The 15,837-nt window shown below is 35.6% G+C and overlaps 1 protein-coding gene across 1 annotated transcript in view; it reads right to left on the bottom strand.

The window, feature by feature from the left end:
* LOC125674125 (intermembrane lipid transfer protein VPS13D-like) overlaps positions 1-15,837 on the bottom strand; it is a 110,199-nt gene that overhangs the window by 81,351 nt on the left and 13,011 nt on the right. The window contains exons 2-14 of the mRNA XM_056158017.1: positions 14,010-14,115; positions 12,673-12,750; positions 11,728-11,840; positions 9,876-9,953; positions 9,549-9,635; positions 6,336-6,452; positions 5,909-6,028; positions 3,352-3,402; positions 2,200-2,441; positions 1,751-1,919; positions 1,525-1,626; positions 1,090-1,282; positions 518-676 (exon numbers count right to left, since the gene is read on the bottom strand). Of these exons, the coding sequence (XP_056013992.1) occupies positions 518-676; positions 1,090-1,282; positions 1,525-1,626; positions 1,751-1,919; positions 2,200-2,441; positions 3,352-3,402; positions 5,909-6,028; positions 6,336-6,452; positions 9,549-9,635; positions 9,876-9,953; positions 11,728-11,840; positions 12,673-12,750; positions 14,010-14,106 (1,606 nt within the window). The 5' untranslated portion in view covers positions 14,107-14,115. The remainder of the gene's footprint in view (positions 1-517; positions 677-1,089; positions 1,283-1,524; positions 1,627-1,750; positions 1,920-2,199; positions 2,442-3,351; positions 3,403-5,908; positions 6,029-6,335; positions 6,453-9,548; positions 9,636-9,875; positions 9,954-11,727; positions 11,841-12,672; positions 12,751-14,009; positions 14,116-15,837) is intronic.

Here is a 15,837-nt window from a genome sequence, read left to right as displayed (position 1 = left end):
TGTCTTTCACTTCTAATGACGGGCACTCGAGAAAGAAAAGGTCATTTACCTACATGTATGTTAGATGTCTGAGGTTTGATACAGCACTCAGTATCGCAATATGTTATCAAAACATAATATACATGTTGTACTTTGTTCTTTTTATTTTCTCTTCATTGAAAATCAAAGGTTAAATAATAGTTAGATTTTCTCATTTCTAAGCTTATTTTGTTATTATAAATAGTTAATACTGCAATATAATAATCCATCACCATAGTGTGAGATTAGACATACCCTTGGTTTAATCACACTTATGTAAAATCTACAACATATCAATATCTAATGGATTAGACCAATTTGAAATAGTAACTAGAAGTTTATCTCAAATTATAGTCATGGAGCCAGACCTACTTACAAACAGTTGATTTAAAATAATTGGTTAAAAGTGCAAGTCATACTATACATGTAACTTTTGCATTTTAACCTAGCTATTCATTTCAGGCACTATTGATCAAGTCAAATGGACTTTTTTGATTACCTGATGGTTCTCCAGCAGAAGATGGAGTTTGGTCTGTCAGAAGTTTGAAAACCCCCGATTCCAGTTTGAAGTTCATGTGGGCAAATACAGTGTCTTTCTTCAGCAGGGAGGTGTTCTCTGAGGTGTCCTGTACCACGTCCCTCAGCTCTTGTTCAATCACTTTGGGAAAGTAAATATTTGTGTATTGAAATGTATTGAAAAGGCTAAAGTTTTCAAAATTTATCAATCATAGAGTTACAATTCAGATTTGTAATTTCAAGCACAGGATTTATCATCTACAAAGGGATGAGCGAGTCCTCGAATTTCACTACACTGTACAGATACAAAATTCTTCCAAGCACTTAATACATGAATCACTAAAATGTTCGAAAGAACACATTTTTGTAATAATCTTGACAAAATTAAAATAAAAGCCTTCCTAATACAGTCAGAATACCAGCAACTCAGAGTTCTGCTATATCCATGTTCAACTTTTACATCATAAATCATTTTCATTGTTCATTGCTACAAAATGATATGCAACATGATAAGCTACCACATTATGTACAAATGCATATATACAATGCATATACCTAGATCTGAATCATTCTTCCTAATTTTTGTTGGTGGTTCTCCCACTTCCTGAGTGGTTGCCTGTGTGGTGGCCCCACCCTCTGCCCCTGTCTGAGAAGAGCCGTACCACCCTCCCCATCCTGGGAACCACCTCTGCAAAACCCCAGTTTGTTCTTCTGGTGGTGGTGATGCTGCCTTCTCTGGCTCAGGTGTCTAAAAAAAACAAGCCAACAATCAAATAGACAATAAAAATATCTCTTCATATGTCCATGTACAATGTAATACACTAAGCAAAATAAAGCAGTTCTTACATTGAAGTTTCTATGGGACAGTTTTACAGTAATGGGATGATAATTATACGATTGTTTTCCCATGATTTAGTCTGTTCAGTGTTCCTAATCACTTTTTAAAACAGCAACATTTCATCATATGCACTAAATAAAAAAAATTCCAACCTTGTATAATTTTCCCTGCTGTTTCACATGATAGTAGGCTAGTTCTCGCAGAATCTTCAATTCATCAAACTTTAAATCTGTCTCCAACTTTGTTTTGGTGGCCTATGATATCAATGATCTCCGTCTGATAAACTCTTCATGTCAAGTTAACAGGAATATTATAATTGATCCATTCAGTATAAATAAAACTTTTAGGTGGTTTGTGATAACCACATTTGATACTTACTGAGTCCTCTGGATTGAGTTGATTAGTCTGTAAATAGCTTGAGTACACTCGGTGATAAACACACACACTCTTTACTCTCTGAACCATGAACTCCTTTGTGAGTTTTCTCCTCTTCTCTTGTATGGTGTGTAGTGTGGCATTAATAGCGTATCTCCACCATGTCGACGGGCTGTAATAAAACAAGAAGAAAACCACATTTCTTAAAAAGTTACACACAAGATTACAATATTATAAAGCTATAAATCTCAACATCTCATTCCTGTATATTGGATTCTGATCAAGAACAAATGATACCAGGAAAATGCAACCATTTAAGAATATCACTGCATATTTTTATTCAGATTACTTTCACTGGTATATATTTACATAGTCCTGCCATGGAGAAAAATGGACATTAAAATGATCCTAAATCTTCGATTTGATAATAACATTTCCTAATTCAGTCTTACCCATGCATGACTTTGACTGCTGGTCTCCACTTGCGATTTTTACGGCGTCGTTCATATCGCTCCATCTCTTTAAGCCACTCTATGATACATCGATACTGATCATCACTCAGACAGAAGGCCACAGTATCCAGACACACATCCATACTGATCCGTGGATTATCCGGAGATCTGAGAGGTAGGGAGGATGTGTTCCTCTTCAGCTTGGTCTGAACACTAACAGGTGACAGGATATAATCATGCACCTAAAATAAATCACATAATGATTAAGGATACAGGTCTACCACAAAGAATGTCAGGCAGAGGATCATTTTGTTTTATTTTATTAGATTGTTCACTGCATTGTTGAAAACAAACATTACAGATTCTAATAAAGTGCACCGTCACGGCATATGATACGCCCGTCACATATTGTTAACAGTATAGATTGTACCCATTAAAACATTTTTTTTATATCAACTTAATTAAATGTGACAGTGACCTTAAAGTAGGATGCGACACACCTTCTACCTAAGATGCATTAGTTGACCAATTTTGGTGATTCTAGGTCTAATAGTTTTCAAGTTATGAGCCGGACAAGTTTTTGACATATATGGCCATATCTTCTTAATGAAAAGTCACAGTGACCTGGTTTTAATGTGCGACACACCTTCTACCCAAGATGTATCTACAGACAAAGTTTGATGATTCTAGGCCTTGTAGTATTTAAGTTACGGGTCGGACACGAAAAAGCTAACAGACGGACGGACAGACGGATATCTTCTTAATGAAAAGTCACAGTGACCTGGTTTTAATGTGTGACACACCTTCTACTCAAGATGTATCTACAGACAAAGTTTGATGATTCTAGGCCTTGTAGTATTTAAGTTACGGGTCGGACACGAAAAAGCTAACAGACGGACGGATGGACGGACAGACAGACGGACATGAACGCCATACCATAATATGTCCCGTCTTAAGACGGACGTATAAAAATTGTAGCCATTGTCATAGCTGACAATAATATAATTTTTTTAATGATTTGCTTCCCTTTCATTTCAAAACATGGAATGAAATGTTAAATGCCACATGAACACTTAAAATGTCATTACCAATGTGAATAATTATCCTTACATTGTAGATACAACAAATCAAATTTGATATTGAATAACAAACCTTAAATTGTGTGGTTTTGTAAGAGACATACTTGTCACCCTGAAGAGCAGTCTACAACAGAGTTATTCTCAGTTACTGGACACAGGAACAAATAATAGATATCTTAAAATCAACAAATTACAATCATGTAAATTCCTTGTAACTTTTGACAACAACTATGTAATATCAAATATTTTCTGGAGTACAACATAATTTTATCAATATTCAGAACAAGTGCCGTGTACTACACTACAGAAACAAATGATACCCTGTATGTTCACCAAGTGTCGGTGGGTTGTAGTGCATTGCATTTCTTGACTTCAAACTTATATGTATGTGTGTTACTGTGAAATTCACAATAGAAACATGTCTTGGAACGTTGGAACTTCTGACATACAGGTAGACAGACAGACACCAAAAGCAAACGTGTCTGCTACTACAGGTGAAACAATATATCTGTAAAGGGCATTACTTCATAAATGATAAATAAGTTGGTTACTTACATACAGATCCTGGGAAGGGCCCCTATACATAATGTGGTTACTTACATACAGATCCCCTATACATAACTTGGTTACTTACATACAGATCCTCTATACATAACTTGGTTACTTACATACAGATCCCCTATACATAACTTGGTTACTTACATACAGATCCCCTATACATAACTTGGTTACTTACAAACAGATCCTCTATACATAACTTGGTTACTTACATACAGATCCTGGGAAGGGCCTCTATACATAACTTGGTTACTTACATACAGATCCCCTATAAATAACTTGGTTACTTACATACAGATCCCCTATACATAACTTGGTTACTTACATACAGATCCTCTATATATAACTTGGTTACTTACATACAGATCCTCTATACATAACTTGGTTACTTACATACAGATCCTCTATAAACAAGAGGTACTGTGAGCAATGCTCACTAAAAATACCCCCCGCTTACCCCAATCTCCCAAAGGGTGTTGGTAATAGGTATAAATTACCTCTTTTCTGAGTGTAAAAAACAAATGGCATGACAAACCGAACCATATTGCTACTTCGATGTCCAGTGCGCGTGACCTTTGACCTTTTGACCCCAAAATCGATAGGGAACATCTTCATTCCATGGGTAGTCCATATGTATGATATGGTGACTGTAAGTGGAAAGGATAACGCTTTAGAGCCCGGAAACCATATTGCTACTTCGATGTCCAGTGCGCTTGACCTTTGACCTTTTGACCCCAAAATCGATAGGGAACATCTTCATCCCATGGGTAGTCCATATGTATGATATGGTGACTGTAGGTGGAAAGGATAAGGCTTTAGAGGCCGGAAACCATATTGCTACTTCGATGTCCAGTGCACGTGACCTTTGACCTTTTGACCCAAAAATTGATAGGGAACATTTTCATCCCATGGTTAGTCCATATGTATGATATGGTGACTGTAGGTGGAAAGGATAAGGCTTTAGAGCCTGGAAACCATATTGCTACTTCGATGTCCAGTGCGCGTGACCTTTGACCTTTTGACCCAAAAATTGATAGGGAACATTTTCATCCCATGGTTAGTCCATATGTATGATATGGTGACTGTAGGTGGAAAGGATAAGGCTTTAGAGCCTGGAAACCATATTGCTACTTCGATGTCCAGTGCGCTTGACCTTTGACCTTTTGACCCCAAAATTGATAGGGAACATCTTCATCCCATGGTTAGTCCATATGTATGATATGGTGACTGTAGGTGGAAAGGATAACGCTTTAGAGCCCGGAAACCATATTGCTACTTCGATGTCCAGTGTGCTTGACCTTTGACCTTTTTACCCCAAAATCGATAGGGAACATCTTCATCCCATGGGTAGTCCATATAAGTGATATGGTGACGGTAGGTGGAAAGGATAATGCTTTAGAGCCCGGAAACCATTGCGTCTACAGACAGACGGACGGACAGACAGACGGACAACCCGATTCCAGTATAACCCCCCCCCCCAAACTTGTTGCGGGGGGTATAATAACTTGGTTACTTACATACAGATCCTCTATACATAACTTGGTTACTTACATACAGATCCTCTATACATAACTTGGTTACTTACATACAGATCCTCTATACATAACTTGGTTACTTACATACAGATCCCCTATAAATAACTTGGCTACTTACATACAGATCCCCTATACATAACTTGGTTACTTACATACAGATCCCCTATACATAACTTTGTAACTTACATACAGATACTGGGCAGGGCCTCTATACATAACTTGGTTACTTACATACAGATCCCCTATAAAAAACTTGGCTACTTACATACAGATCCCCTATATATAACCTGGTTACTTACATACATATCCCCTATAAATAACTTGGTTACTTACATACAGATCCCCTATACATAACTTGGTTACTTACATACAGATCCCCTATAAATAACTTGGCTACTTACATACAGATCCCCTATAAATAATTTGGTTACTTACATACAGATCCCCTATACATAACTTGGTTACTTACATACAGATCCCCTATACATAACTTGGTTACTTACATACAGATCCTCTATACATAACTTGGTTACTTACATACAGATCCTCCCTGGGAAGGTCTCCTATCATGCTGGCCTCTGTATCCAGATACAGGGAGAAATTCTGCAGGTCCACCAGTTTATATTTAATGTCTGTTACATTGCGTACATTGGATCTCTGATGATAAACAAAAAATCAGAAAGTAAATCAGTTGAACTCTGTTCACCTTAAATTTTTTGTAAAATGTTAGCAGACAACACATTTTTATATACACTTTCATCTTCGTATGTCTCATTTCCTGCATCTCAAACTGCGAAAATTTGACTGAATAAAAAACTAATGATTTTACAGTAAATGTTCCATGTTTGTATCTTCTGAACTTGTTTTCCCATAACAGCTTTAAATCAAGCATAAATAAGGAAGTGCAATGCCCCTACCACAAAGTCCCTAAACACATCTGACAAAGCCAATTACTCATACTTACCCATTCTGAATCAGTGCTCTGTGCACTTAGACTTTTGATGACAATTCCAAAGGCAAATGGACGTTCAGGAATTAAGTCGTCATCTTCATATCTGATGTGGACATCTTCTATTTTAAGCTGTAGTAAAAGGCAACAACATAGTGAATACAAGTGTGACAGTATAATGACAGTGTATACAAGTGTGACAGTATAATGGCATAGTGTATACAGTGTGATAGTATAATGACATAGTGTATACAAGTGTGACAGTATAATGACATAGTGTATACAAGTGTGACAGTATAATGACATAGTGTATACAAGTGTGACAGTATAATGACATAGTGTATACAAGTGTGACAGTATAATGACATAGTGTATACAGTGTGATAGTATAATGACATAGTGTATACAAGTGTGACAGTATAATGACATAGTGTATACAGTGTGATAGTATAATGACATAGTGTATACAAGTGTGATAGTATAATGACAAAGTGTATACAGTCTGATAGTATAATGACAAAGTGTATACAAATGTGACAGTATAATGATGTAGTGTATAGTGTGACAGTATAATGACATAGTGTATACAGTGTGACAGTATAATGACATAGTGTATACAGTGTGATAGTATAATGACAAAGTGTATAAAAGTGTGACAGTATAATGATGTAGTGTATACAGTGTGATAGTATAATGATGTAGTGTATACAAGTGTGATAGTATAATGACATAGTGTATACAAGTGTGACAGTATAATGATGTAGTGTATACAGTGTGATAGTATAATGACATAGTGTATACAAGTGTGATAGTATAATGACATAGTGTATACAAGTGTGACAGTATAATGACATAGTGTATACAGTGTGACAGTATAATGATGTAGTGTATACAAGTGTGACAGTATAATGACATAGTGTATACAGTGTGATAGTATAATGACATAGTGTATACAAGTGTGACAGTATAATGACATAGTGTATACAGTGTGACAGTATAATGACATAGTGTATAGTGTGACAGTATAATTACATAGTGTATACAAGTGTGACAGTATAATGACATAGTGTATACAGTGTGACAGTATAATGACATAGTGTATACAGTGTGATAGTATAATGACAAAGTGTATACAAGTGTGACAGTATAATGACATAGTGTATACAAGTGTGACAGTATAATGACATAGTGTATACAGTGTGATAGTATAATGACATAGTGTATACAAGTGTGACAGTATAATAACATAGTGTATACAGTGTGATAGTATAATGACATAGTGTATACAGTGTGATAGTATGACATAGTGTATACAGTGTGATAGTATAATGACATAGTGTATACAGTGTGATAGTATAATGACATAGTGTATACAAGTGTGATAGTATAATGACATAGTGTATACAAGTGTGACAGTATAATGACATAGTGTATACAGTGTGATAGTATAATGACATAGTGTATACAAGTGTGATAGTATAATGACATAGTGTATACAGTGTGATAGTATAATGACATAGTGTATACAGTGTGATAGTATAATGACATAGTGTATACAGTGTGATAGTATAATGACATAGTGTATACAAGTGTGACAGTATAATGACATAGTGTATACAGTGTGATAGTATAATGACATAGTGTATACAGTGTGATAGTATAATGACATAGTGTATACAGTGTGATAGTATAATGACATAGTGTATACAAGTGTGATAGTATAATGACAGTGTATACAAGTGTGACAGTATAATGACATAGTGTATACAGTGTGATAGTATAATGACATAGTGTATACAAGTGTGACAGTATAATGACATAGTGTATACAGTGTGATAGTATAATGACATAGTGTATACAGTGTGATAGTATAATGACATAGTGTATACAAGTGTGACAGTATAATGACATAGTGTATACAAGTGTGATAGTATAATGACATTGTGTATACAGTGTGATAGTATAATGACATAGTGTATACAAGTGTGACAGTATAATGACATAGTGTATACAGTGTGATAGTATAATGACATAGTGTATACAGTGTGATAGTATAATGACATAGTGTATACAGTGTGATAGTATAATGACATAGTGTATACAGTGTGATAGTATAATGACATAGTGTATACAAGTGTGACAGTATAATGACATAGTGTATACAAGTGTGACAGTATAATGACATAGTGTATACAAGTGTGATAGTATAATGACATAGTGTATACAGTGTGATAGTATAATGACATAGTGTATACAAGTGTGACAGTATAATGACATAGTGTATACAGTGTGATAGTATAATGACATAGTGTATACAGTGTGATAGTATAATGACATAGTGTATACAAGTGTGACAGTATAATGACATAGTGTATACAGTGTGATAGTATAATGACATAGTGTATACAGTGTGATAGTATAATGACATAGTGTATACAAGTGTGATAGTATAATGACAAAGTGTATACAAGTGTGACAGTATAATGACATAGTGTATACAGTGTGATAGTATAATGACATAGTGTATACAGTGTGATAGTATAATGACATAGTGTATACAAGTGTGACAGTATAATGACATAGTGTATACAGTGTGATAGTATAATGACATAGTGTATACAAGTGTGACAGTATAATGACATAGTGTATACAGTGTGATAGTATAATGACTATAATGACATGTGTATACAAGTGTGACAGTAAAAGGCAATGATTTAGTGTATACATGGTGTGTCTAGAGCAGTCTTGATTTTCAGGAAAGTACTGAATAATCAGGAAGAAATTAATCTGGAAGTTAATAATCTACTTATCAATATTACAATTAAAAACTAAAGCAAGTACACAATTAGTGTATCAAATCCCCACATACATGTGTACTTGGTAAACTGCCTGAGGATTGACCACTCGAAGTGTGGGCTTAAAATATACATGTATGCAGGGATTTTATGAAATTTTTGACAGCATCCCCATTAAATAACTTTCTTAGTGACTCTAATTCTCAAAAAATTATTTTAAAATATTGGTTTTCCAATTACTAACACGTTTCACTAATCTGAAAACCCCTCACTATTAAAGGAAGCATTATTCAAGTGCCACTAGAAATCAACAACACCTTCATGGTTTACTGTAAATGAAATGCATGGCTGAGATCAACCCATCAGGTTTTCTATCAGATAGCAGCATTCCGCTGGTAAATCTCTTTGTCCACTGAACCTGAGTGTGAGTTACCTGTAAATTCTCCAGAATGTTGGTGGCAATGGATGCTCCGTAGGAAAACCACGAGGTACCATAAGTTTCTTTCTCCTCTTTGAAAATCTGCACACAATCAAATCAATCACTTGTTATCATACCAATAGTGGTAGTTCATAATAAATCCTTAAAATGGCATTATCTCAAAAACAGTTACTGCTTTCTTAATCAATGATTCAAAATCTGGCTTTTTTTCCTGATAGAATCTGAAGATAATGATACTGAATGGGGTTCATTGCATTAAGTATTAACAGTTCTAAATTTCCTTATGTACAGAAGGGAGGGTGAATAAAGGACATTATTTACCTTCCATTTCTCCTCCAAAGCCTGCAGCATTGCCATTTTCTTACTCTCTTCATATTCCTTCTCCTTCTCTTCATTGAACTACAAGCAATATTATAGTCATTATCTATCTAAAATCCAGCATTTATTGAATTTTCATCCCCTGGCAACGTTTAATAACTCTCATCAGGGAATCATTCGCCATATTGTAAATTCTGGACTTTGCATATTTGTGGATGTTTACTGTGGTTTGTTACATGACATCATATAAGACTGTGAATTAAAGGACCTTTCCAAAAAACAAGGCATGTGGTAGAATCTCATCAAGTGCACATAGTTCAATCCAACAACAACTTTATGAATTCATATTTTTGACAAGTCAATGGATATAGCACAGGGTGCAAAACCTCAATACTGATATCCCATCAAATTTAAACTATAATTACACTAGAAAGGGGCATGGACACGATTTAAGCTGAAAATTTTCAAATTTTATTTTTCCATTTTTAATGTTTACAATGATTAACTAAGGTATTTCTAATGGTCAGCAAAAATTTGAATTTCAGTTGTCAAGGTACATGGGAGATACAGAGCTCACAATTCTTTGTTATGTAAACAAGGCTTGTGCCATGTTTTTGTTTAATACAGGCTAAATATACTAGTAAAAAGTTCATTTAAAGCAGATTTTTTCAATTTTACAAGTCATTTCTAAACATAATCAAATAGTTTCTAGTGTTTAGTACATCTCATTTCAAACCTGGAAGGATAGGCAAAATTCCAAACTGATGATCTGAGATTACCCGTAACAGAATGAACTATAGTAATCTGCTATTTGTTTGTTATACCTGTGTGGAGGACCTTCAACAGTTTTCTCCAATGGTTTACTACAGAAGAAGACTAGACCAAACACCTCAAACCACCAAAACTGAATTTATACATGTACATCATAAAACTACATATCCTTCCTTAAGAATGGATATCACACCAGAGAAAATGTCATGAATGGAGAATAGAAGATATGTAAAATAATATTTTGAAAACATATTCTGTGAGAAAAAGCAGATTAGAAGTAAGTAACAAAGGAAAAACATTAAAAACCCTAGAGATTCCAACTGAAGATCTACAGATTGGAAGCTTCACACATTAAATGACCGAATCAGCTAGACAAAAAGGTTCACAAGGACAAGAAAAATAGCAATCTTATGATATCTATTTTTCCATTTACTGTTTGAAAGGAAGTCAGCCATTATGTAGATAATTTATTCATCCTTTAAAAAACAACATTCAATCTCTATTAGAGTCTGAAAATTTCTTTCATTTTCTCTACACCATTCTCTACCACGAACTTACTGCCGTTGTTTATTCTAATTTATCCACCATCATACAATAACACTGTGTCCGGATAGTGCAGAGGTAGCGTTCTTTCTTCTCACCACTGCGACCCGAGTTCAATCCCCGTGATCGGCAGTGTCTGTATGTGGAGAGGGTATGGCGGTCGCCCACTCAGGCACGTGATCGGCAGTGTCTGTATGTGGAGAGGGTATGGCGGTCGCCCACTCAGGCACGTGATCAGCAGTGTCTGTATGTGGAGAGGGTATGGCAGTCGCCCACTCAGGCACGTGATCGGCAGTGTCTGTATGTGGAGAGGGTATGGCGGTCGCCCACTCAGGCACAGGGGTTTCCTCCAGGTACTCCAGTTTCCTCCCACATAATTGACCCCCTAGCGCAAACATCCGTGAATAAAAGAACCCCATTGGAAATAAGCTTTCATGGGTTATCCTTGGTATATATGTATTTATGCTTGTATGTATGTATATACCGAATAAACATTTATTTATTTATTCTCTTATTTACACAGTTTTGTTGCTATGGTTACCTGGGAGTGTTTGACTGGCCCTGCTACCAAATACAGTCTCTTCATGGAAATTACCCATGGTTCACTGCTCAGTCTGTTTAATGGTACCTGCAGCTTTATCTTTCCAATGAAACCTGCATATTTAAAGAAACAATGATTGAATAAGACTCTTTGACAATGCATCCATTGCTTATTTATAAATAAGACATACAAAATTAATGATAATCTTCAGCAGTGGATGATGAATCTTTAATTTATAACATCCTAAACACGTGAATCTCTTATCAAATGTAATGGAGAAAAATTCTATAATTATAACATCCTAAACACATGAATCTCTAATCAAATGTAATGGAGAAAAATTCTATAATTATTTTCGACACCTGTATGGCTTCAGAAAGTATGGGTCACATGCGTCAATTGTAATACTATTGACACAAGTCCTATATCTTTAAGTGCAGATACATGAATTGTAATACGACTGACACAAGACCTACATCTTTAAGTAGAGATACATGAATCTAGTTTTGATTGTACTCCATCATGCAGGAGATTGGGGGTCATTTCCTGGAGATTTTATTATTTTCCAGCATTTTTTCAACATATGAGGCAATTAAAATAATCATTTTCAACTCCAATTTTTTCTTTTAGAATTGAAACTGAAATTAAGTTCAATTCTACTTTACTTTCAGAACAGATAAAGCAATTTCTTCACATTTTGAAAATGACTACCCTGAATTGGTAAGACAGGAACATTCTGTGTATTCAGGTTGACTACCCTGAATTGGTAAGACAGGAACATTCTGTGTATTCAGGTTGAAAACCTCAGTCTTTAAACACGCTATAAGAGTGGTATTATGTGACATTGTATGACAAATAAGAATTGATATGTGAGATAATGGGTGATGACAAATTTTTGGGGAATTTGATCTTAGATATAACACTTTATTACTGAGCAGCTCTTACCTGACTTGACATGTAATGGTAGGTCCAAACTACTTAAAGCATCTCGCTTCAGAGGCAGGTTCTCTAGTTCCACGTAACCTGTTGAACATTCATGTACACTAACAGTGTATAAATGAATACAAGTGTGTCATGAAAACTTTCAATAGTTACTGTACTGGAAATGGTACATAATATGCCCGCCACAAGCTTATCAATGTAAGGTTTCTTTGAGTTGTAGAACTTTACTTAAGGTAGTGTCAGCTATCATACTTTTTAGAGCTGTGGTCATTCTCAAATGAGACTTAACAACATGTGTTTGTGAAACAAAGATGTTCCCAGATCACAACAAGTTGGAACAGCAAGACATTGTAGTTTTCTTTTGAAAATTTACAAAAAATTAGGTCAGTGGTCAATGTCAACAAATTTGATATCGTTGGAAAGGTCTTCTAACAAGAAATGCACATGCTAAAAATACAAGAGGCCCATATCTCTCACGTGAGTCACCTTGGCACATATCAGAAGACTTTCCATATATATTTGCATGTAAAACTGTAGTCCCTATTATGGCCCCAACCTACTCCTGGAGGCCATCATTTTTGCAAACTTGAATCTACACTATGTCAGAAAGCTTTCATGTAAATGTCAACTTCTTTGGCCCAATGGTTCTTGAGAAGAAGATTTTTCCTATATATTTGTATGTAAAACTTTAAACCCCCCTTGTGGCCCCATCCTACCCCCAGGGGCCATGATTTTAACAAACTTGAATCTGCACTATGTTAGAAAGCTTTCATGTAAATATCAGCTTTTCTGGCTCAGTGGTTCTTAAGAAGAAGATTTCTGAATATTTTCCCTATATATTTGTATGTAAAACTTTGATCCCCTATTGTGGCCCCATCCAACCCCCGGGGGCCATGATTACAACAAACTTGAATCTGCACTATGTCAGAAAGCTTTCATGTAAATTTCAGCTCTTCTGGCCCAGTGGTTCTTGAGAAGAAGATTTTTAAATAACCCCACCCTATTTTGGCATTTTTGTGATTATCTCCCCTTTGAAAGGGACATGGCCCTTCATTTGAACAAACCTTAAAGCCCTTCATCCAAGGATGCTTTTGGCCAAGTTTGGTTGAAATTGTCCCAGTGGTTCTGGAGAAGAAGTCAAAAATGTAAAAAGTTTACAGACAGACGGACAACAGGCGATCAGAATAGCTCACTTGAGCTTTCTGCTCAGGTGAGCTAAAAAGGGAGTACCTATTAATATTAAAAGATAGTGCTTACTCTGTATATTCAAATTTTCTAAAAGTAGGTCAAAGGTCAATATTAAGGTCACCAGGTCAAAGATTTTAAGTGAAATGACTTACCTTGGAGGATAGCAATGGAAAGCTGTTTTGTGTTGAGGTTTTCAACATACTTTCCAACATAGTTGTTCAGGAGATAGGCTGCTAATCCCTCCAACATGATTTACCTCTATAAACAATGTAATATAATTGTTACCACAACGTACAAGACATTCTGTATCATGATATTCATGAATGTTCAATTTTGTTTCATAAATACATGATGAGTCTGCAAATCAAAGAATGTGATAGCAGAACATCCTTCCTAATTCTTGACAGGAATCTCTGCAATAAAGCTAAGACATGAAACTTTAGCATTACCTTATAAATCTTGATTTTTGATCAAAAATTGTAACCAATTTGTTTGAAGAATAAATTCAGGGGGGTTATAAGTTTAACAAATTTTTTACTTGAAATAGAACAAAATTGTTCTACTATCTTCTGAAGATGGAAGTCAGTCTGCATTATTGGTATATGCCAATCTAACTTTTCCCATTGGAAGACAATATCACATATAAGGGTCACATCCGGTAGTGTGCAGCCAGCTGGCAAAGTCTGGCATCAGCAAGAAGTTGCTACACCAACATTGCCAAAACAACAAGCATTTGCCTTCCTTTACAGAAATAGACCACATCTGTTTCTCAACAGGAAAGGTCAGAACTGGCTGCACTCAAACCTTCTCACTAGCAAACACATCAATGCCACCCTGATAGTGTGAAACTAGTGTTTCAAAAGTACATGGAGCACTCTCACAAGTACATGTCTCAGCTAGTGAGAGCACAGAATACTAATTTACAAGAGAAAGACTAGAAAATGTCTAACCTCTGACTTTCAAACTTCACTTCTTGAAATCATCCTCTTCTTAGATGGCCATGAAAAAACAAAGCTTCCCTTCAAAGTTGGAAACATTTTGTAAGTCCCATAGTACGGGTGTGCTACTTATTCCCACATCTTGCATAGTAATACATGTCATGAAAATTCAGTTTAATTTTGATGTTTTTGTCAACACCATGGACACAATTAACAATGCATACACCGTTTTATTTTTGCCCTCATCTTAAATGTGCAAATCAAAACTAAGCAAATATTTTTTATCAACTTATCACTCTAATGCAGCAACAAATAGGATGGGGCAAATTCAAGAAGGGACCAATTGTTTTTCAATGTGTCTGGACAAAAACACCACAAGGCAAAAAGATCCTAGCTATAAAATTAATTTAATGAACATTGTATATCATTACAGTTCCAACACACGATATATGTACGACATTTCTCACCATGTTTTGAACTTTTTATAATACCTCACCATTTTTACAGACCTTCTGTATGCTAAACTTGGTACATGTACTTTGATTTAAAACTATAATCTTTTAAGACTTCTCATTCACAAAGTATCTACTAATCAGCACTCAGTACGTGGGTACGCAGTACATTGCTTTACACACGGATTCCCTTCTGTCATGTGTTAATCATCCCATCTTCTTTTGCCAAGGGTTCCAACCTGCTGTTTTCATCTTCATGAGATCTTGAGACCTCATCCTTGATTTCAGTAGATGTTGGCATGAGGGAGTCATTTGTGTGAGGAAATGGAATCAGAGAATCTCCGTGTCCGAGGGACCATCAAACACTCATATATACAAACCATGCACTGCCAATCACAAGGTTTGTACCCCGGTCATATTAGCGAAAAGTGAACATGATCATGCTACCAGACACCTGGGTGTAGTTATGATCTTGACTCTTAAATGAAGCCAAGAGTTTTGAAGAGCTATAGATACAGCAAATAATTTAACATCACCCCTCTGAGTTGGCTAAGATAGGTCATTCCCATCGTCTCAAGTCACAGTCCGGA

This window comes from Ostrea edulis, chromosome 3 (genome assembly GCF_947568905.1).
Source record: "Ostrea edulis chromosome 3, xbOstEdul1.1, whole genome shotgun sequence".
Classification (NCBI taxonomy): domain Eukaryota; kingdom Metazoa; phylum Mollusca; class Bivalvia; order Ostreida; family Ostreidae; genus Ostrea; species Ostrea edulis.
This window is presented reverse-complemented; position numbering and strand designations above follow the sequence as displayed.